The sequence below is a fragment of the Penicillium verrucosum genome (assembly GCF_028828655.1).
Source record: "Penicillium verrucosum strain IBT 35672 chromosome Unknown utg000001l_segment0_segment0, whole genome shotgun sequence".
Taxonomy (NCBI): Eukaryota; Fungi; Ascomycota; class Eurotiomycetes; order Eurotiales; family Aspergillaceae; genus Penicillium; species Penicillium verrucosum.
This window is the reverse complement of record NW_026643210.1, coordinates 13,509,371-13,531,459: the sequence shown is the minus strand read 5'-3', so window position 1 is coordinate 13,531,459 and position 22,089 is coordinate 13,509,371. Positions and strand designations below refer to the sequence as shown.

The 22,089-nt window shown below is 48.4% G+C and overlaps 8 protein-coding genes across 8 annotated transcripts; 3 read left to right on the top strand and 5 right to left on the bottom strand.

Annotated features, from left to right (window-relative positions):
• Window positions 1-5: 5 nt before the first annotated feature.
• On the bottom strand, window positions 6-747 carry N7516_004979 (ankyrin repeat-containing protein ANK1). The gene is made up of 3 exons (XM_057217699.1): window positions 656-747; window positions 420-597; window positions 6-350 (listed from the first exon to the last, which is right to left on the bottom strand). Exons 1-3 carry the CDS (start codon window positions 665-667, stop codon window positions 22-24), a joined length of 519 nt encoding a protein of 172 aa, XP_057079582.1. The 5' UTR covers window positions 668-747; the 3' UTR covers window positions 6-21.
• A 384-nt stretch (window positions 748-1,131) lies between these two features.
• On the top strand, window positions 1,132-1,693 carry N7516_004978 (DNA-directed RNA polymerase III core subunit RPC11; the record flags this gene model as incomplete). The annotated part of the gene is made up of 4 exons (XM_057217698.1): window positions 1,132-1,141; window positions 1,212-1,421; window positions 1,510-1,604; window positions 1,658-1,693. 4 exons carry the CDS (start codon window positions 1,132-1,134, stop codon window positions 1,691-1,693), a joined length of 351 nt encoding a protein of 116 aa, XP_057079581.1.
• Window positions 1,694-2,869: 1,176 nt separating this feature from the next.
• Window positions 2,870-4,368, top strand: N7516_004977 (translation elongation factor EF-1 alpha; the record flags this gene model as incomplete). The annotated part of the gene is made up of 3 exons (XM_057217697.1): window positions 2,870-2,874; window positions 2,931-3,199; window positions 3,260-4,368. The coding sequence occupies 3 exons, from the start codon at window positions 2,870-2,872 to the stop codon at window positions 4,366-4,368; spliced, it is 1,383 nt and encodes a 460-aa protein (XP_057079580.1).
• A 1,274-nt stretch (window positions 4,369-5,642) lies between these two features.
• Window positions 5,643-6,837, bottom strand: N7516_004976 (MAGE domain-containing protein; the record flags this gene model as incomplete). The annotated part of the gene is made up of 3 exons (XM_057217696.1): window positions 5,643-6,328; window positions 6,415-6,760; window positions 6,814-6,837. 3 exons carry the CDS (start codon window positions 6,835-6,837, stop codon window positions 5,643-5,645), a joined length of 1,056 nt encoding a protein of 351 aa, XP_057079579.1.
• A 423-nt stretch (window positions 6,838-7,260) lies between these two features.
• N7516_004975 (putative pathogenesis associated protein Cap20) lies at window positions 7,261-7,890 on the bottom strand (the record flags this gene model as incomplete). Its single annotated transcript, XM_057217695.1, has 2 exons — window positions 7,261-7,752; window positions 7,840-7,890. 2 exons carry the CDS (start codon window positions 7,888-7,890, stop codon window positions 7,261-7,263), a joined length of 543 nt encoding a protein of 180 aa, XP_057079578.1.
• A 2,849-nt stretch (window positions 7,891-10,739) lies between these two features.
• On the bottom strand, window positions 10,740-11,342 carry N7516_004974 (uncharacterized protein; the record flags this gene model as incomplete). The annotated part of the gene is made up of 1 exon (XM_057217694.1): window positions 10,740-11,342. One exon carries the CDS (start codon window positions 11,340-11,342, stop codon window positions 10,740-10,742), a length of 603 nt encoding a protein of 200 aa, XP_057079577.1.
• Window positions 11,343-12,194: 852 nt separating this feature from the next.
• N7516_004973 (60S ribosomal protein eL27) lies at window positions 12,195-13,387 on the bottom strand. Its single transcript, XM_057217693.1, has 4 exons — window positions 13,217-13,387; window positions 13,104-13,159; window positions 12,592-12,928; window positions 12,195-12,521 (listed from the first exon to the last, which is right to left on the bottom strand). The coding sequence occupies exons 1-4, from the start codon at window positions 13,221-13,223 to the stop codon at window positions 12,514-12,516; spliced, it is 408 nt and encodes a 135-aa protein (XP_057079576.1). The 5' UTR covers window positions 13,224-13,387; the 3' UTR covers window positions 12,195-12,513.
• A 454-nt stretch (window positions 13,388-13,841) lies between these two features.
• N7516_004972 (uncharacterized protein) lies at window positions 13,842-21,828 on the top strand (the record flags this gene model as incomplete). Its single annotated transcript, XM_057217692.1, has 2 exons — window positions 13,842-13,870; window positions 14,013-21,828. The coding sequence occupies 2 exons, from the start codon at window positions 13,842-13,844 to the stop codon at window positions 21,826-21,828; spliced, it is 7,845 nt and encodes a 2,614-aa protein (XP_057079575.1).
• Window positions 21,829-22,089: the final 261 nt, after the last annotated feature.

Here is a 22,089-nt window from a genome sequence, read left to right as displayed (position 1 = left end):
AACACCCTGAACTCCCCCGCTTTAATCGCTATCACTGGCCTCTCCACCATCCGAGTCAGCTCCATTGCTGGTATTTTGAATACCTTCAGCCAAGATATACTCGGTTTGCTGAAGGGTCTTCTTAATCTCATTATTGTTGAAGACCAGCTCAGCAGGTTTCTGGCCATGCATATTCCGCACTCGAGGATCACAACCAGCCTCACACATCATCTTGATCATGGCCTCACCCAGCTCTGCGTCTTTATCGTTGGCGTACCGCACTGCGATATGCAAAGGCGTGTCCTTGTCCAGCCGGGTCAACGGGTCGCACTCAAAGAATTGGATATCAAACAGGGCATCCATAGTATCATCTAACCAAAATAAACGAGTTAGCTTCCATAAAACATTGGCATTAAAGAAGTGGCACAGTAAACACGTACAGCTGCCGTATTGGGCACAGACGTGCAACGCGTGGTTTCCCATGGAGTCTGTCAACTCATTGAAGAAGTGTGCCACTTGCTCGTTTGTCTTCTCTTCCATTTCGTTCAATACTTGTTCAATTAGGTGGGGTTGGTCCCGGCGGCAGGCCTCCACGACCAGCTCGCGGGGTGATGCGCCCTAAATCATAGCGGCATTAGCATTGATACTTAACAAGGGGCCTGTAAGAAGTACTCACCTCGTCAGCCATCTCTGTATATGGGTTAACAGAGTCCGGGTTACCCGAGAGTGAAGTCGGTAGTACAGGGGATTGGTGCTCAGCGGTAATGGAACGCGTAGAGCTAGTTGTAACAAGAGTCGGGTGTTTTGTATGGGTATTTTGCTGAGCAGAATAAATTTCCACAGGGAAACAAAGTGTAATATGTATGTACAAGCTGGACCGCAGGTTAAACAGGCATCCAAGTTCCTGGCAAATACTACAGGTTATCGGAGTTGTTCCCCAGGGACATCCCATACGCGGGTCGCCCGGATATACAATCCTCCGGATCCCATTTGGATTTAGCCGCGCGCCTAGATCTCTTATCATCGACGGTGATATTCTGCAGCTGGACGGCGACTACATTGTTACAGCTGCTGGGAACTTAACTTTCTCCTGGTTTAGCTGTCTATCGATTTCTTTGCCTTCCAACTGCGTCCTCGAGCCAGATTATCAATATGCTCGTCTGTATGTGTTATTTCCGGGTTGATGGTGTCTAGCGGCAGTCCAGAACAGAAACTGACTCCTCTCTCTCTAGTCTGTCCCAATTGCAGTAATGCGCTCACCATTTCCAAAGCGGAATCGAGCACAAGATTCCCCGCGGGTGTGAACCGTTTTGAATGCCGCGTCTGCCCCTACGAAGCTCCGCTGGAAAGGAACTATTTCGAGAAGAAAGATATGAAGCAAAAGGAAGTGGACGATGTCTTTGGTGGCAAGGAGGAGTTTGCCAATGCTGATAGTGTCGGCAGTAAGTTCTTCTCGCCATCTTCTCTCAGGAGTGACATGCCCGTCGAGATATACAGAGCTAACACACACTTTTCTTCTCTCCCTTACAGCTCAATGCCCCGCCGAAAGCTGCAATGGGGAACGTGCGTACTTCTTCCAGCTGCAGATTCGCAGTGCAGATGAACCGATGACTACATTCTTGAAGGTATGTCTCCCTCCTTACGTTTAATGTGAGGTACCCGTGTCTGACAGCTCCAGTGTACCTCGTGCGGTGCTCGGTGGAGAGAAAATTAGAATTGGGCGACAAGGCTGGAAACAAGTCACTCGCATTGCTTTTTTGCTCTTATTTTCTTTTAGTTTTATTACAGCGAGGTGCAAATGGCGCATTTACCAAGTGTTTTAAAGGGGGCGTATATTTGTATGTAACTCCAAACTATCAAGTTGATACAACGATACCCAAATTAAAAATTGATCGACGTCACAGTCCACCGCACAGATTATTTTATGATCAGTGGAAAGTTTTTAGCTGGATCTAGCTTTTTTTTTATGCAATTTTATTTTCTATCTTTTTTTTTTTTTTTGTGGCTTCAAATTTTGCGCTTTTTAACTATAAATACAATTGGTCTAGTACAGATATAGAGCCCGACATTGATTTCTGCCTGGGATTTACCAAATAAGAATTTGATCAAAACCAAAAAAGATTTTCCATGCATAACATTGTTGGTGGGATGAGTTGGCGGTGAGAGTGTTGCCCCTCATCCGCGGGGTTCTAAAAGACAAAAAAAGAAGAAAAAAAAAGGGAAAAATTGGATCGAGATATCCAACATCGCCACGGTAATCCATACAGGGTCAACAGAATGCGGAAAATCCGCAAAGTACATCATAAACAATGCAAACTACAGGATTTTTTTACCCAACCACTCTGCGTTGCTGCCCAGTTTGAATGTTTAGAGCCACAGAGTGGGCTGGGACGGAGCCGATGAAAAAAAAAAATTCGCACGAGGTGGAGTGCCATGGCAGGACAAAACCAGGGAAACGGAGGGGTGTTCAAAGCATAGAAGTAAATAGTACTTTGTAAAGTATGAATAACCACATATTGTAGTAAGTACATATACATCAGCCCACCAACCCACTTTGCAAAATCTGCGTACACGGGTAAGGGTTAGAGCCAATCAGAAGCCCTAACCGAAGAGGGCTTGGCCCCACCTGCTGACTCGCCTCTCTCGCTTGCCCCTCCATATAAGGATTTCCCCTCCTCCCCTCTCCCACAGACTTTTCTTTCTTCTTCTCGTCTGCTACAGTGAGTATTTCCAACCCTCCCTACTGCTTTTCAGCTCTTCCTCTTCCAACTACTCTTACTGATTACTTTTGCTCAGTACCTCTACGCGTTCTGCCGTAGTCTCTGAGCAATTTTTCCACAGATTTTTTCTAGTATCTTACAAAGAACTACAAAAAGTTCCAACCGTCATCATGGGGTACGTGACCATCGCTCACTTTGCAGAAAGATTTGACACTGACTTTGACCCAACAGTAAAGAAGAGCGTAGCCACCTCAACATCGTCGTTATCGGCCACGTCGATTCCGGCAAGTCTACCACCACTGGTCACATGATCTACAAGTGTGGTGGTATTGACCAGCGTACCATCGAGAAGTTCGAGAAGGAGGCTGCTGAGCTCGGAAAGGGTTCTTTCAAGTACGCCTGGGTTCTTGACAAACTCAAGGCTGAGCGTGAGCGTGGTATCACCATCGATATCGCCCTCTGGAAGTTCCAGACCGCCAAGTATGAGGTCACCGTCATCGGTAAGAGACTTTCCCAGTCGTTCTCTCAGTTGCACACACGCTAATATATCTCTATTACAGATGCCCCCGGTCACCGTGATTTCATCAAGAACATGATCACTGGTACCTCCCAGGCCGATTGCGCTATTCTCATCATCGCCTCCGGCACTGGTGAGTTCGAGGCTGGTATCTCCAAGGATGGCCAGACCCGTGAGCACGCTCTGCTCGCTTTCACCCTCGGTGTTAAGCAGCTCATCGTTGCCCTCAACAAGATGGACACCTGCAAGTGGTCCGAGGAGCGTTACAACGAGATTGTCAAGGAGACCTCCAACTTCATCAAGAAGGTCGGCTACAACCCCAAGTCCGTTCCCTTCGTCCCCATCTCCGGCTTCAACGGCGACAACATGCTTGAGGCTTCCACCAACTGCCCCTGGTACAAGGGTTGGGAGAAGGAGACCAAGGCTGGCAAGTCCACCGGAAAGACCCTCCTCGAGGCCATTGACGCCATCGAGGCTCCCGTCCGTCCCTCCAACAAGCCCCTCCGTCTTCCCCTCCAGGATGTGTACAAGATCTCCGGTATCGGTACGGTTCCCGTCGGTCGTGTCGAGACTGGTATCATCAGCCCCGGCATGATCGTCACATTCGCCCCCGCCAACGTCACCACTGAAGTCAAGTCCGTTGAGATGCACCACCAGCAGCTCAAGGCCGGTAACCCCGGTGACAACGTCGGCTTCAACGTCAAGAACGTTTCCGTCAAGGAGGTTCGCCGTGGTAACGTCGCTTCCGACTCCAAGAACGACCCCGCCGCCGCCTGTGACTCCTTCAACGCTCAGGTCATTGTCCTGAACCACCCCGGTCAGGTCGGCGCTGGATACGCTCCCGTCCTCGATTGCCACACCGCCCACATTGCTTGCAAGTTCGCCGAGCTCCTCGAGAAGATCGATCGCCGTACCGGTAAGGCCACCGAGACCTCCCCCAAGTTCATCAAGTCCGGTGATGCCGCTATCGTCAAGATGGTTCCCTCCAAGCCCATGTGTGTTGAGTCCTTCACCGACTACCCCCCTCTCGGTCGTTTCGCCGTCCGTGACATGCGCCAGACCGTTGCCGTCGGTGTCATCAAGACCGTTGAGAAGAACGCTGGTGGCGCTGGTAAGGTTACCAAGGCCGCTGCCAAGGCTGGTAAGAAATAAATGATTCTCGGGTGATTCTCATTATGCCGTGATGATTTTTTACTTTTCAAAAACAGTTACTGGTTTTCTTAAGGTAGATTTGCTGAGTAGTTGCTCAATATGACTACCCACATTTTTATGACTCAATTCCTCTCTTCGTGTAAACTTGTATCAACTGTAGAGACGCATCTGTAGACGAATCTGTAAATCAGTTGATCACCATTGACGGTGCGATTGTCCCACACTCGGTCATTTTCGAGGAGTTCTGCTGTGTGTCTCTTAGAGGCCACCAACGCCCAAGTCCTATGATAGACACCCATGTATCATCTACCTCCAGGCCTCCTGTCAAGACTGTATGCAATATTCGTTTCAGGTTCTCTTTCTTTCTGCTATACCGATATAACTTATTACCTGACTTCAGCGCCTTACTCCAATCTTTGTAGCCCCATTATAGGTTTTGAATTGGCTTCATATCAAACGATGTCAAGCAAGGACTAGCATCATTCGATCTAGAACCCAGCTGCATATCAGTTCAATCCTGATTATTGGATATAGAAGAATATTCCAGACTAGTTGTACAGAAACAAGCCCAATTGCTCATCCCAATATATCTGATCAGTCAGAAACATATATTTTGTCATGTGTGTATGTATATGTTGTGGTTCTTCACTTACGAGTTCAGTGTATAAGATTCTAGATGCTAAACACTTTAGTAATCATAGCTCAAATCAGTCTTTATTCATTGGGGCTTCTTTTTTGTTGGACTATATACTTGTATACTACATACGCGGATACAGAATAGAAGGGGTTTTCCGTGGACAAGTTCTTCGTTCCAAAGGGTATATATGATGCTTTCCAGTATCAATATGCTCAAAGCAAGGAAGGATTTGCGATTAGCCAGCAGCCCTGCTCGTGACAGTCTATCGAGTTGATCAAATCAAAGTTCAAGTAAAGTCGCTGATCCACAACATGGCAAGCTTGAAACATCTATACAAGTCAGTTGCAATTTACCTATTGATCTATTACACAAATAGGAAAGAATTTGTCGTTTTCTCTCGAAATATCAATGGCTATAGGCTGATAGACAAAATGAATCAAGCAGGAACAAACTAGTTTCTAGTTACTACATAGCTATCAGAGTTTACTATAGTTAGATCGAAGATGAACAACGTAAATATTGGTCAAACGTATGTAAATGACCTATCGTATCTTGGGTATCAACTTGTAGATACTTACATATAGTAGGTATCTAGTATGTACGTTATCACGGCGTGCCGACCAAAGATGTGTATTAATCACTCTTCCTCGTACTCCTCAGAACCAGAGTCTTCCTCCTCCTCCTCTTCCTCTTCTTCCTGGGTAGGACCACGCCTCGAAGACCGTCGAGGCGCCGAGCTCGGCGATGCCTCACGTCCCTCTTCGTTCCCATCTACATCGGGAGCAGCATCTATCCCACCAGCTTGTACGGGCACCGGGTCAACCCCAAGACTCCTTCCAAGCTTCCCCTCGAAGTCCTCGAGGTCTTCCCTCTGCAGCTGAGTCAAGCCCGCATGGTCACCCCCGTCTTTCCCGTAGACAGTTCGCACCAGACCCGCCACACCACTCGTTCCAACCTCAATTTTGCCTCGCGGTCCAAGGACATACTCAACCACCTCCTCACCCCCATCCATTTCCCGCGTCTTTATAATGTATCCTTCCTTACATAACCGCTGTAGCAGCTTGTCGGTACGATCCACCGGCGTAGCAACCTCCGCGTTTGTGCGCGACAGATACCGGTCAAGTTTCTGTTCAGCCAGGGAGCCACCATTCAGTACAATCACCGCGATGATGAAGCTGTACAGGCCGGTGTATGTGCTTTCAGTGTAGAGGGAGGGTGCTTTAGTAGGAATGAGGATATCGGAGGAACGGTATGGACGCGGCAAGGTGCTAGTAACGATCCAGGACTTATTAGCCGAAGAAGGTTTGTCGGTTTTTTGTGCAGCTGTTGTACGGGATGTCAGTAGTGGTTCCTTAAGATGTAGCGTGGGTCTAAGCAACAAAGAAAAGCAAGACAGGAATCCAACTCACCTCGTCGTTGGGTAATGGTGACTTTTTCTCGCGCCGGTAACTCAGTCATCTCCATACCGAAGCGCTGTCTCAGTTCCCGCTGCGCTTGATCAAAGACTAGCTTGAACTGTCGTGAGCCCTGCTCGCCCAGTACTTTGGCGCTGATGTCGTTGCGTCGGATCGGGAGTCGCGAGTACTCGCTTGCTATAGCGAGTCGCACCATTTTTTTCACCATTGCATCGGTGCTGGTTGGTGCGCTTGGTCCATCATCGTCGCTGTCTGGTGCGGGTGATGAGTCGGGTTCTTCGCTTTGTCTTCTGCGCCGACGAGCGTTTGGGGTTGACTCGGTATCGGATGCTGCGTTGCTCTGGGGATGGAGGTTAGTCGATGAATAAACCGAGTGGATGTGAGGTTGCATACCCGTCTTTTACGATTTGGTGGCATTTTGATTAGGTATGGTGGTGAGTTAGTTGCAGATGGATTTGGGACGCGACGCGATAGAACGATTTTACCCCATCAGGGTTGGTCCGTGCAAGACCCTTATCAATGGTTCTTTGTTTCAGCAAAGGAGTTTTGAGCTCACTTTTTCTTATTTGACGAGTTCGAAGGCTGTCTTTGGTGATTTATTAAAGAAATAATATGCTCTACAGGATCTACATAGATACGGAGGAGAGTATTATGTGCTTTATGTTGAGGTACTTTGTAGAACATACATTGATAGACTTGGGAAAGCGAACTAAATACAACAAGGGTAAAGCAACACACCCACAACCGTGGTAAGGTATTATTTTCTCTAAAAGGAAAAAAAAAGAGAAAAAAAAAAAAGAACGAAAAAAGAACGCTCCAAACGGTCAAAGAGATCTAAAATCAGTGGCTGTTCTTCTCATTGACAACCTCCTTCGCTTCTTCCTTCTTGCTCTGGAGGAAAGCGCTAATCCAAGCCAGCGATTCCTGCGACAGAACCAAGCTGGTAGTGACAACAGCCTTGCCCGAAGCGAATACACCATCTCCGCCGCACTTTTTGTACTCAGAGCCATAGATATCGGTGACATGGTGCTTGACATCGCCGGCGACGCGGACAGGTAGCGAGGCACTGTTGTAGATGGTGCCGCGCAGCTTCTGGGTGTCCTCCTTGAAGATAGGGAAGCGGGTGTCGATCTGGGTCAGACCCTTATCACCGAGGGAGTCGGCGTGGGCCAGGTAGGGAGCGACATATCTGTAGGGAGTGGAGAAGTAGGGTAGAACGGGTTTAGCGAGACGAGTGTAGCTCTGGTCGGCGTATTCGAGGGACTTGGCTCCGTAGGGGTTACCCTTGTAGTAGGAGATAGAGTCGGAGACGATGGGATAAGAAGTCAAATGCTAGATTTGGGAATGTCTAATCAGTATGGGTTGATCTTGGCTCTAGTTCTGCGTTTTGGTGTTGGAGTGGCGGGGGGGTATATTTACGTCAAGGAACTGAGAATAGTGCTTCTCGCCGTTGACAACCGGTTCACCCATTTTTGCTTCTGCGTGGGGCATAAAGATAGTAAACTGAGTGGAATGTATTATATAGTGAAATAAGAACCCAGAAAAGAAAAAAAAAAAAGAAGAGAAAAAAAAGAGGAATAAAATAGGTTGTATAGAAAAAAAGGATTGTCACATGTGATTGCGCTGTCATTATGCAATGGGTCCTACCGCAATCGCATCATTTAATACATTCGTATTCTCTGGTTACTTGGGTTATTTTAGTTGGCTATTTTAGTTGAATATTATATTTCTGTTGGCATATTTCTTCCCTTTTTCTTCTCTGGCTTCTTCTTATAAGGAAAATAAAAGCAGGTTCAATAGCCTTAGATTCTAAGTGAAGCCCCCACGCCAATGCGCCATTGACTTTGGTATGCAAACTGTCAGCAATTAAGTCTATATGGCTAATTATAGCTAATAGGTATTATAGTTATATATTCTTTTCCCATACCAAATATACTTGTTTTAATTGCCAAAAAACTTGAAATAAATACAACAACATGTGCTTAGAACTGAATTTTTGATAAGAGAGCTACTTTGGCATGTGATTGCGGGTCTGATACAAAAAAAAACCGTGTGGTTCCACTTGGGATGATCTCTATCAATAATCTATTCTCTCTTATACAACTTGTCTGATTACATTTCAGGGTTCTTCCAAGGGTTGGATATTTCCCCCAAGAATATCGATTTGACCCCCAAATGAGGTGACTTCACAAGACAAACCTTGTTTTCACCGGTTCTACCGGGGGACGAAACCGCTTATCTGCACCCTATAACAAACCCGCCCAGACGGTGACCGCATATGGCCGATCGGGGCCAACCTGCCAGAATATATGATGGATTCGGCTTCTATTCCGTAGGTTATATGAGCCTAGCCCATCTGCACCTTATGCTAGTCATGTAGTACCCACCCATTATTGGTCTGAGCGTCAAGTCCCCCCAACTGCCCCCTATACGGAGTACTCTCGGAAATACGTAATGACTTCCGGTCTAAATGTAGGAGGGGCAAGATTGTGCAAGGTCCTGGCCAGATTTGAGATCGTTCTTTTGCTCCGGGTAGATGGCAAAGTGATTTGTCGCGGATTCATCCGAATCTCGGTGCTTGATGTGACCCTATGAAACGGTTGCGTTCGATAGGACCATAGTACTATGGTCATAATATATTTATGAGTCTAGGTGATTTATGCAAAACATAGAAGGAACCTTGGTACTTCGTACATATTTAGACCTTCATGTGTTCCTATTGCCAAAGGAATGCAGACATGATATGTATTCTATGTATTCGGTACGACTAACAGGGTAAGCCGCGAGGTGCCCAGGTTTCCCAAAACCGAAGATATTGACTAGACCAAATATGCCATGAGAATTAAGATTCGAAGCCCGAGGGGCGAGTTCTTTTTGTTCTCACTCCTCCTGCTGTTTTCTTTTTCCCATTTACTGTGAGATGAATGGATTCCGGCGATCGACTGGTAACCCACTCGATTAAGCTACTATGCAGATCCCTGTACATCGTGGGTCTTGACTACGGTTGTCTCAACATCTACAAAGTACAAACTTTCAAGGTTTGCTTTGCCTCTTCTATCCCTGTAACCTTTATAATACCTGGCCCCAAAACTATACTGCATTCGACCTATCACTGCTTTTGAAGCCGTTGGGATATTGTGTAATGGAAGATCAATCCCTCCTCGATTCAGACAAAAAGCGCGCCACTTCCTTTTTTTACTTTTGATGTACAATCATCTTTAGAAATCCAATTATCACAATATTACATCTGCGGGTGGCGGTTAGGATGAAGGTAGAATCTCGGTTATAGCCCTTCTGAACATTTAGCGTTACGGAGGTCCGTGACTCGCTGTTAGCTGAGCGCGAAGAGACCATTTCACATGCGAAACTGAGGTGTCATTTATCGCTGGCTCAATATCAGGGATTCAATTGTGTTGCCTTGAGATCAATTGGTTAACTCAGGGACATAGTCACATGAAATCAGATGAATACAAGACGTTGGTGTTTACCTGTGATCAATTGTGCCGGAAACTAATATTTTCGAAGCGCTTTGCCCTTGGCTTGGCAGTTGTTAGCCACCTCGACAACAGGCGTGCCAAGGGAATCAACTGTCGGAGATGAAGCCACGCATTAGTGGATATATTTTATGGTCGTTTTGTTGTCCAGACCACGCCACATAGAAGGAACTCGGAGTTTCACATATTCTTCATACTATCATATGATTTATGCTGAACCCGGCCATTACACAGCTATGCACACTGTGCATAATATAGTATGGCAAGATTCATTGTTCTCGGCATGCAGGCTCTTATTCTATATAGTTAATCCCACCTTCCACATGATAGTGGTAAGATGGTTATATCAGTTTCCATTCTGGCATCTGTTATGGATTCTACCTAATCCCTGTGATTCTAGATATCGGTATCACACTTTTTTATATGGATTATTGTTTGGTCAAGTTCGACTTCTTATATATCGAATTCTTGAGAAAGATTAAAATGTTAACGTAACAGACTGTATTTAACGTGGTTCTATACTTTTTCTGGGAAATAAAAACATATATATCAGGCTGACAAACAAGAGAGCAGAACAACCTTGGAAAACCTACCTGGTGCTCATGATGATATCCCCCATCCTCGCAATTAGAGACCTGACCAGTACGTGACAAATCTAGATAGTATCACATGCGTTATGGGAGGTGCATAATAGCTGAGGTAGACCGTGATCGGCCGCAGCTAGTTGGAGGGAAACTATCTTGCTGTGTTCCTTTAGGGAGGCACGTGAAATTCAATGGAGCGGAATCATTGCGTGCGCGGTCCTAGCGAATATAGGAAACATCCTTAAAACTGACAGACAAAAGGAGGGTGATTCCAAGGATCGATCGGATCCTCCCCGGCAGGAGTATGCGAGGGTCCTCTGAGAATAACATCAAAGGGACCGACTGTGGGCGATTTTTGCTTGAGAATCAACTTCCAAAGATGCCAAAAGCTTGTGTCAATCATGTGTTGGCCTGTGTTCGCCCGGAGCCGCCAATAACACGGGGTTTCATTAGCGCTGATTCTAACCTCTGCAACCTCAAAGGGCGGGACGGGAACCTCATGCAAGAATCTCTCGGGGAGATCGGCTATGCTCTCAAACTCGTTCTGGATCTGTACCCACGTTTCCTTGTATTGTGTTTCGAAGAACTCCTTCCACTGTGGGTTTACTCCGCTGTCAGCTAGCTTCGCGGACATCTCCCAGATGAAATATTCGGTGTTAACCCACTTGTCGATACAGGCCGATGTCTTGAGAAGTGAAGTAGTGTCGCGGTACACATTGCAGTGCATCAGGATATGAGGCTCGGCTCGCACAACTACCATGGGCATGTTGTAGTGTCGATGGACTTCGTTGTCCAACCATTCCTCCCTGGGGTCCTCGTGGATGGTTTTTAGAGGCTTGGGCATGGTTACGGATATATGATGGCTGGCAGTTTAGTATGTATTGTGTTGAGTGTTTGAAAGTTAGTTGAAATAATAACTCAGTCGGGGCCAGATTATATAGGGTGAAGCTGATGGAGGGAGACGAAGGTAGTTCATATAAATATCATGTGTGGATGGAAATGAAAGGCCATGATCTGAGGCCACGGAGACCAAGATAGAAAGAAAACAACGAAGACAAAGAATGTGTTTCTCTAATATCGAAGACTATATCGAGAATACTATTCAAAGACCATTGTCCCCTTGTTTAGTGGGATCAAAGAGGTTCATTGTTTGGATTGCCTACCTTGTAGTAGATGAGAATACTCTAAAGCTGTCAAAGCTGTCAAAGCTGTAATGTCATTGGGATAGCAACCCAACCACTGATGCTACATATGCTAGAAATAAATTCAAGATTTGATTTTGTTGATGTGAAGGAAGTAATTTGCAAGCGCTGATGCCCAGATGGCTGAGGTATGTTACATCTTGGCGCGGGTGGGGTTCACATTTGGTATATGGACTGGACTGTGGAGGAAGAGGATCTATAATTGCATCATTCAACATCGACGTGAGGACCTAGACCTTTGGGGCAGGGCTTGATATATCTTCCTCGAAGTTCGAGAATGCAGTCTTGCTTTACATAATGTGTCCTAAGCTACTCCGTAGGCTCCATATGAGAGACGACCTTTAGCACTGCCAGCTAGGACATAAGTATCTGCTTTGGGGAACTACAATTGTGTTACAGATGGGCATGGATACATCAATCGTAGTAATGACACCATGGAATTGAAACACCTGGGACAAACCATATAGCTACAAGGCCATCCACCGGAGTGAGATTGATCTGTGTTGAGATAACAGACCAAAACTGTTCCCGGCCTATGGGAAAGAGGAAGATGTCGACCAGTTCTCAGGTAATAGACAACATTGATTTTGAAATAATTGTTCATTTTCCATTTCATTCAGACGGACACCAGGTATGGAAGTGGCGTCCCCGTTAAAAACTGGAGTTCATCGATACATTCACGAATCTGTTTCCAGCCATGGTGTATGTTTTCCCATCCCATGTTCGCAGGGACCGAATGTGCTCGATGGTTTTTCGACCTCGCCTTCACCTAGACCCGTGCGCTCAAAACGACAAAACGCCCAAGTAAACCGTTTAGAAACCTGTTCCGAAGTATTAGTGTCGAGTTTCAAAGTGAAATATCAATGTATATCCCGGGGAAAAAAAACGTACGCAGGGCAGTGAAGAACCAACGGTTCTTTCCGCTGGTGTAACGGTCCTCAAGGGCCTTCTTGATGGTCTTCTTGGCGTCCTCGCGCTGGGAGACCTCCTTGAAGGTGTCGTTGGTGACGGTACCCTTAAGACCCTCGAGCTCGAGAGTGTAACGGGTGGGCATCAAGTGGTTGTAGTTGACGACCTTGATGAAAGGCTTGATGCGGCTGCGGCGGTCGACGAGCTTCTTGCCCATACCACGGGTAACCTTGAGGGGGTAACGCTCGATACCGGCAACGATGGCGTAGGAGAAGGGGTGCGACTTGGAGCCAGCATCAACGGGCTGGACAATGACGACCTGTAAATTCGAACAAAAATGCCTGATTAGCACTCCGAATTTTTTTTTCAAATTGTCGCGTAGTTCCTCCATATTGCATTGTGCTCTTTCGAAATCGAGTCTTTCGCTTGCAGGTCGTTCCGTCTCTTTCCAATTCTCGTGCTCAATTTCGGGGAGGATCAGGATGTTGTCGTACCTTCTTACCGGCGTAGCGGCCACGGGTGATGATGGCCACACGGCCCACTTTCATGACTGTAATATATCCATCAGCATATAAATCGCAAGGGGAATCGAATGGTGAAGACGTACACTTCATTTTGAAGGTCCCGGGGGCGGCGAGGATGGGTGGTTGTCGAGATACGGAACGGTCAAGATCGAAGTATTCGTTTTTGCGGATGTGAGGTAGAGGGTTTCAGGGCACAGTAGCGATTTGTGTGCTGTGGATTGATTGGTTGACTTACCGACAGATGACCACTAGCCTATTTGGGGATAGTTTCCCCATTGGGCCCGGATTAAATGAGAATGATGACATAATGTATATCAGGTGCCCACCTGGGTGCCCAAGCGCTGCTCACCGCCTTATTTCCGCTGACTCAGGTTTTGTTTACATGACGATCGTAGTTGCCCCGGTTGCTATGGCCGTGAGTGATGTGTACAAGGTTGCGTAGCTCTTCTCTCTCTCCAGACAACTCTCATCTCCACTTGCTTTCTTTTTTATCAGGCTGATCTCCCGGTGACTTTCTCTCCTCCACCGAGTTCTGAGATTGTTAGCTTTTGCTTTGTTCTTCCAGCGTTTCCTCCCTTGTGTTGATATGCCTTGATGACCTTGCTTCTGTTTTTACTTTGAACGCATTTTACACATACCCTACATACATTCCATCTATATTGTCAATAACTCTCTGAGACATCTTGACAATCCATTCACGAAGACATCATGCCGTCCCCAGACAAGGACGCCCCCCCGTGACCGGGAATTGGTCCGGCATTCAATGACATATTCCGAGCCTAAAGTTCCAATGTAGGTTCCGCAACGAACGCCTCCTGATTCTTGTTTTGACGGATCAATGGGTGACTTCAAACAAATGCTAAAACGCGGTCTACGCAGGTGGGACAGTTCGGATCCCGAGCGTGCGCCTCCGCCGCTACCGATGAATCCTCGTTCGATGAGCCCAATGAGCCCTACAACGAGGTCCAATGTTTCTCCCAACATTCAAGCAGTGGCTGCGAGATTCACAGAGAGACCCAGCGAACATGCACCTAGCTCTTACACAACAAATCCCATGCCACTCAAGTCTTCCTCTCCAGAAAGGTCGCTGGTCAAAGGTCAGCACCACAAGCGCATGCAGTCACTACAGCCTGAAGATACCCGACAAGATGCGCGCAGCGACTTTATGAATTACCTTGACAACAGATCCCCGGAGCGCCCTCTTCGTGCGACGATTATCGAGGCGGCCAAGCCGCGCGACCCTACCAAGTCTACCAGTTCGCCAGCGCTCCGTCAAGACACGGAACGGGAGATGAACTACTCCGTATCGAGTCGCTACTTATCCAAGCCAATATTGGGAGAAAGTACTCCACCGTCGGCTACAATGTTAGCCTTGCAAAATATGCAGCTACCTTCAGAATCTGACCCTCCATCACCTTCCAAACCGCCAAAATTGATTGCCGCACCCTTGGAGCCGCAACCCCATCCCCCGAATAATACGAGCATGGACTCCCTCTCAAATCAAATCCTCAGTCTCACGGACATTGCGAGCAGCTTGCAGCGTGAGATGATGAATTTGAGCCGACGCAGCAAAGACAATGCCACCGACCTGGTTAGCCTCAAGGCGGCAACCAACGCACGCGATGAAGATATTCGCAAGAGTCTTAAGGATCTGTCTTCGCATCTTACAACCAAGTACCTGGATGCTGATGCTGCAAGGTTCGATTTCAGTAATCTTTTCAAGGGTGGTGATGGGCCTAACCCTAAGGATCCGGATAGTCCCGTTTCGAAGAGGAGCTACTCCGTGCCTCGCATGCCCAGCCCCAATCCATTTGCGTTTGATCGTGACTCTTGCGTCTCCCCTGCCCCGATATCCGACGGCTCCGCAGCCCTCGCTTTGCTCGAAAAGGTATTGCGTGAGATGGCAACTAAGGAAGGCGAGGAAAGGCTCTTGGAGCTTGTTGAAGAAATTAAATCTCGACCCGCAGGTGCCGCTTCGGACAAAGACGCCGACAACAAGGTCACTGTCATGCTGGAAGAGATCCTCAACCTCGTCAAAGAGGATCCTGCGAGCAAAGCCCTCGTTCGATCTTATGGCATGGACGCTAATCTTGGTAATATTGAATCTGGGAATGCCTTCCCTGAGCCGACACGATCTGGGCCAATGGGATCCATGGATCCTGAAACTGTACGTGCACTAGACCTTTCCAACTCTGACAAGGGAGATGGTTCTTCACCCAATTCCGACGAAGTTTTGGCAATTCTTAGAAGTGTTAAGAATAGTGTCGTCGAGGGAGGTGGAATGACCAACGGTGTAAAGTCCTTGGTGCGCGAACTACGAGGTGAGGTGCTGGGCATGGGTCGAGAACTAGGCCGGCGATTAGACGAGATCGAGACCTCCCGTGCCAATGAGGAGCCAGAGGAGCAGCCCAGAGCTGCCGGCCCAGAAGAAATCTCCAACATCGTCAACCGCAGCCTGGATGACCTCAAAGAGCAGCTGGCTGCTACTATCAACGAGAGTCGACAGCAGTCGTCCGACTTGTCCGAGTTCCGGTCAACCATGAACAGCGCCGCAATCTACTCTGTTGTGAAAAAAGCCCTCGATGAGCTTGAACTTCCTCAACCTCAAGCCGAGTCACGAGGTGCCGAAATGGACAGAGAAGATATCCTCGAGACTGTTCGTGAAGCTTGGGAGACGTACAAGCCCGAAATAGAGTTTAACAATTTTGGGTTGGAACGAGACGAGATCCTCACATGCCTTGAAGAAGGGCTCAAGTCTTACCAGCCCCAGCACGAACAGGCAGTCACCTACGATCAGGTTCTTGCAGCCGTCGAGGACGGCATGCAGAAGTTCATTCCTCCCCAAATCGAACATCCACCAAGCATATCTCGAGACGAGATCATCTTGACCATCCGCGAATGCCTGGAGAAGCAGCCAGAGCCTGCCTCTAGATCCCTTGACGATGAACACGTCGGCCACCTTCACTCAATGCGCGACGAGATTCTCGACGCTGTTTCAAAGGCCATGGCTAGTCATAACGAAGGTTCAAGGTCTCTGGGCGAGGAAGAAGTCAATCACCTCTATTCGATCCGTGATGAAATTCTCGATGCGGTCACTGGGACGATGGCAGCCAACAATACACAACCCAAGGGTTTGGACGAGGAACACATCAACCACCTCTACTCTGTTCGTGATGAGATCATTGAAGCCGTCACTGGGGCGGTGACAAGCCATGCCGCAGGTTCCAAATCTGCGGACGAAGACCACGCCAGTCATCTGACTTCACTCCGTGACGAAATCCTTCAAGCGGTTGCTGGAGCGATGGAGAAGAACAGCACAGGCTCAAAGGAGGTGGACGAGGATCATGTCCAGCACATGTACTCCATTCGTGACGAGATTCTGGAAGCGATTACTGGAACGATGGCAGTCACCAGCACAGGGCCTAAGAGTTTAGATGAGGACCACGTCAATCACCTTTACTCTATCCGCGACGAAATCATTCAGGCTGTCACTGGAACAATGGCAAACCATAGCACTTCCAGGTCTTTGGATGAAGACAACGCCGGCCAACTAAATTCTATCCGGGACGAGATTCTCGGCGCATTGGCCGGCTCCATGGCACAGAGCACACTGAGCAAGGATTCATATGATTCTGGTCTTGGCCGTGATGAGATTGTCAATGCCGTTTCCGATGGTCTCGAAGCCCATTTCACTGCAGCCAAAGAGATGGACGAGCCACGCATCTCTCGCCATGATGTTATGAATGCTGTCAACGAGGCCTTTGATGCTCAACAATCAGCTCTTGCTATTGCTCACACGAACATCTCTCGTGATGAAATCTTGCATGCGATTGCCGAGGGCATTGAAAGTTCAATGAATGCGCAGCAGTCAGCCCTCAGTACCAACGTTCAGCAGACCGTCTCTCGTGAAGAGATTTTCAGCGCCATAGTAGACGCCATCGAGCACTCGCAGTCTTCCCTGAGCAATAATGGGGAACCTAGTATTTCTCGAGACGAGATCCTCGGTACCATTTTGGAGGGCATGCAGGACTCATCAAACCGCCAAGAACCCAATATCTCTAGAGACGAGATCTTGAACGCCATCGCTGACGGAATTGAGAACTCAAATAACTCTTCCTCACGTGCTCTCACATCGCCTGCGCAAGAGGATCAGGATCAGCACTCCACTGTCTCCCGGGAGGAAATTTTCAATGCAATTGTCGAGGGCATCGAACACTCCCATGCTTCGCTCGGCATAAATGGCCAGCCTAGTATTTCCAAGGAGGATATCATGAATGCTATTGCTGAGGCTATTGAAGCCTCGACGACCAGCCAACAGTCAGCGCTCATCACCAACGTCCAAGAGCCGTCCATTTCACGCGAGGAAATTCTGACTGCCATTGCAGAAGGCATTCAAAATGGCAACTCGATAACCCGGGAGATTGAGCTGAATCAGGACGATCTAATGGAGGCAATCACCTCCGGTCTCAATGAGGCCATCAGTACCGCGAATACGAATGTTGGCGGGGAGATGACGGAACGCCTCCAGACTTTATTCGAAGGGATGAAAGAGGAATTCAAGCAGTACTCTGCCGCCGGTGGAAGAGACACTGAGCAAGTCCTCGACGCAATCAAGGATGGCCTCGGTATCGTTCGCAAGGAGATTGAAACTTATGTGGTTGCCGCTGCCGATCTTTCCGGCAAGGACGAAGTAATTGACACCGTCAAAGAAGGTTTCCGACTCCTTCAAGCCGATATGGAGAAGACTATTACGGATACATCTCTTTTGAATGCGCCACGAGGCATTCCTGATACACCTGAGCTCCTGGATGCTATGGAAAAAGAATTCGAGCACTTACGGGGAACAATCACCACTCTTCTTCTCCGTAATAATGCCACTGAAGACAAAGATGAGATCTTGGATGCTATTCGAGAGGCTGCCGATCGCCACAATAGTGACTCCGGAGAAGAGGTTGTGAACACCATCAAGAATGAATTCGAGAGTCTTCGCGAGCGCATGGAGATGAGTGTGGTTCGTGCTGACCCTGGTTCTGAGAAAGACGACATAATCTCGGCACTCCGTGAGCATTTTGACAACTTACGTGAAGAAACTTCGCTCAAAGACGGCCACGAAAACGATGTTGTCAATACAATCAAGAATGAATTCGAGAGTCTTCGCGAGCGCATGGAGATGAGTGTGGTTCGTGCCGAGCCTGGTTCTGAGAAAGACGAAATCATTTCCGCACTCCGTGAACATTTCGACATCCTGCGTGAAGAGACCTCGCGCAGAGATGGCAATGAAAGCACGTTGTCCGCGACAAGTGAGCTCCTCGATGCATTCACAGATGGTGTTGACTCGATCCGCGAGGACCTGAAGAAACTACTGGAGAAGCCAACTGAGTTCGACAGCTCCGAGATTATCGACACCATAAAAGATGGTCTTGCCGACCTGAAGCTTGAAATGGATTCCCTCCGTGAATCTAACAAAGAACTGGATGATGTCACTACAGCCCGTGGTGGTGAACTCATGCTGGCAAACGAGCCTAGCGCAAACGAGCCTAGCATCGGACCTGACATCGACGGTCTGAAAGTGCTCATCACTCAACTTCATGACAAGGTCGAGGCCATTGAAAATACCCCTCGTGCCGCTGAGGCTGATGAGGATTCCCTCAAGCGCTCACACCTTGATGAAGTCCTTCTTGCACTTCACGAAGTTCAGCTCGCCATGGGTGAGATGAGTGCTCAACAAAGTGCCGAGAATGACAGTCCCGCTCGAAAGCAAGACACTGAGATTCTCGAGCAGCTACTCTTGAGTACTAAGACACAGATCGATGAACTTGTCTTCCCTTCCCTGGACCAGGTTGCCACTCCTGAGCATATTGGAGCCCTAGAGACCATGATCCGAGAGGCCAAGGATTCGATTGCCGAGTTTTCTAGTCGCGTTGAAGCCGAGGCTCCCACAAAGTCTGAGATTGGTACTTTGGAGGGTCTCATCAAAGATGTCTGGGTTGTTCTAGATGAGATGAAGAGCAAAACCAAGGACGGCGAGGAAGGAGAAGATTCCGAGAAAATACTCAAATCCGACCTGCAAACGGTAGAAGCCATGATATTCGAGGTCAAGACTCAAGTCGACGAGCTTAAACTTCCTGATGTGGACACTCTCCCCACCAAGACGGAGATCCAGGAGCTATCGACACTTGTCTGCGATTTCCGAGAGCAGATGGAGAGCAATAACGAATTGACCGCCCAAGGGTTTGATGCCCGCAAGGTCGAGCACGGCGGACTTGCTGAGAAAATCGACGAAGCCAAGTTTGTCGTCGGCGAGCTTGGGGATGAACTCAAGAGCAAGCTTGACGGCAGCACCGAAGGCCTGGCCGAGCTTAAGCAGCTTCTCGAAGGGTTAGCAATCACCGCAGAGAGCTTCACCACCGTCGACAATATCAAGGAGCTCACCGACCTTATCAACCGAGAGTTTGAACGTTCTCGCGGCGAGGAAGATGCAGTCAAGGTCGAAAAGGAGGAGCGTGATGCCGCCACAATGGTCAAACACGATGAGACGCGGGCCGCCATTATCGTTGAGCTTGGGACAAAGATTGACGAAAAGATTTCAGAAGTCCTGGCTAAGTATGAAGATGCGCACACGTCCCTCCACTCGAAATTCTCAGAAACCGAAGAGAGAGATCTGGCACACACCGAATCTTTGACAAGTACAAGAGGCCTTGCTGAGGACATCAAGCTTGTCATCGGTGCTATGGGTGACAGTGTTAATGAGACCTGTGAGCGGTTAAGTGTGGACACGAAGGCTCTCATGGAGCAAGTCGATCAGTCCCGACAGCAAATGGAGAACATGCACAACGATGTGAGGTCGCACCAGGAGCAATCTCAAGCCGAAAACGAAAGGGCCGCGGCTGCCACTGATAGAGTGGAGAGCAAGCTCCTTGAATTCCACCCTCGTATTCTGGAATCTGTACAGGAAATATTGACAATCGTCAGCGAGCACTACGATCACTCCCAGAAGTCAGCGGAGGACTTCAAGTCAGAACTGTCGGCATTGCCTTCAAATATCCCAGCAATGTTACCTGCGCTACCTCCACCTGAAGCTGAAGCAGACCGTACACTCGCCATAGAGGATACCCCGCTACACAGCAAGCTCGACGATCTTTTGGAACATGCCAAGAATAACAAGGTCCACGAGGTTTTGAGCACTCTGCTCGATCACTCAAAGAATGATCAACTCCACGAGAAGCTTGATCGTGCTCTAGATCAAGGTTCAGGCTCGAACGATCAAATATATGAGAAGCTCAACGAACTTTTAGATCGCGCCACCAATGGGAGTGGTCCTGTTCACGAGAAACTGGACGCATTGCTCAGCCGTCCTCTAAATCCGCCGGAGTCCGATCACTCTGTTACCCAGATGACAAAGCTGGATGAGATGCACAGGGATATCATGGAAAACTCGCGGAAAATGAATGAGATGTTCGCTGCTCAGTCAGTGCTCGTCGCTGAGGACACGGAGCGAAAGCGGCGCGAAGCTGAGGAGGCTGCGGTCGCCCTTGAGCGAAGAGTTTCACAGCGCGAGCAAGTGGAAGCGGAGCTTGTTGGTTTGCACGAAGAAAAGGATTCTATGCTGAACATGATTCATCGTCTACGAGCAGAAAAGGAAGACATGATCAAGCAAAACAACAAGCTCAGCAAGGATCTATCCGGCCTTGAAACGGCCCTAGAGATACGCCACGAAGAGATGCGACAGATGGAGGACCGTGCTGATGGCCTCGAGAAACGAATTCTGGAGGGTGTGCTCGACCATGCTCGTACCGTCCTCCTCGGGCGATCCAATAGCTCGCAGGCCATGAACTTGAAGAGGAACCGCAGCACTCGGAGCACTCGTTCCTCACGCACAGGCGCCCGCAGTCCTAGTGTAGCCAGCACTACCAGCACTGCCAAAGAACCCAAGGACAGTCGCAGTCTGCTTGGAAACGGTGTCGGGATGGCTTTGAAAAGAATGCCAACCTCACTTCATGCTGGCACAGTCGCTGTGCTGCCCAACATCGGAAAGGAACGTCGGATTCTTAGCTTAAGTCACGTCACAGGCAACCGGGGTGTCGACCGACAGGCGAGCACTAAATCTGGCATTACGAACTTGAAGCGCAGCCACTCCGTCAAATCCAACTCTCTTCGCAAGACTTCTTGGGCTGGCCCAACTTCTGTTGCCGACAAAGAGAACGAGCCATTCCATGAAGAGGACGAGCTTGCAAGCGGAGCGGAAGATCCTGGTCAGCAGCGCAAGACTAGTTATGCGGAGAGTAACACACCCACCGACCGTCGAACGAGCTATGCAGCAAGTAATGCAGGCACGGAGCGCAAGACAAGCTACTCTGGCAGCATCGTCGACAGTGTGGTTACAGATGCCACCAATCGGCGCCGTGTTAGCGGAGTGAGCACCGCAAACTCATACACTGCGGCGGAGAGCTCAATCGCTGAGCACGATCACGAGGACCATCATGATGATATCTCCATCGATGGCTCTGAGTCAGAAGACGATGCGCAGACAGCACGCGATGATGGAGAGCATTCTGGACATGAGCACCAGGACGAGGATGAGGGTCATGAAATGTCCCGCCAGATTAGGGAGGCCAATGAAGCTGCAGAAGCCGAAGTCCTCAAGCTCTTGGCTCCCTCTAGCGACAGTGGCCTTGGCACTGATGTTGCGGTTTGATTGAAATGTTTTGTTTTGTTTTGGATGGAGTTGGGTGCTTGCACCATTGATGTTTCCTTTCTTTTTCATATACCACTCTTGTTTTGCTTCTGTGATTGGATGACTTGGATGACTTTCGTTTTTGACCATAAATGTGGATGTATTCCTTAATGATGATTCTCTTTTTTACTCTTCCAAGGCACTCTCATGTGATGTAGTTAGATTGTACAGGTCCATGTGCCCCTAGTCACCAGGTTGTTTATGGGGTTACCTTTTTTGAAT

What these genes read in the sequence shown, in the direction of transcription:
- N7516_004979 (XM_057217699.1), bottom strand. An exon ending in CTGTGCCCAATACGGCAGCT is followed by an intron (nt 351 to 419) that starts GTACGTGTTTAC and finishes TATTTTGGTTAG; the next exon opens with ATGATACTATGGATGCCCTG.
- N7516_004973 (XM_057217693.1), bottom strand. An exon ending in GCCGCTACGCCGGTAAGAAG is followed by an intron (nt 12,929 to 13,103) that starts GTACGACAACAT and finishes TCGAATTTACAG; the next exon opens with GTCGTCATTGTCCAGCCCGT.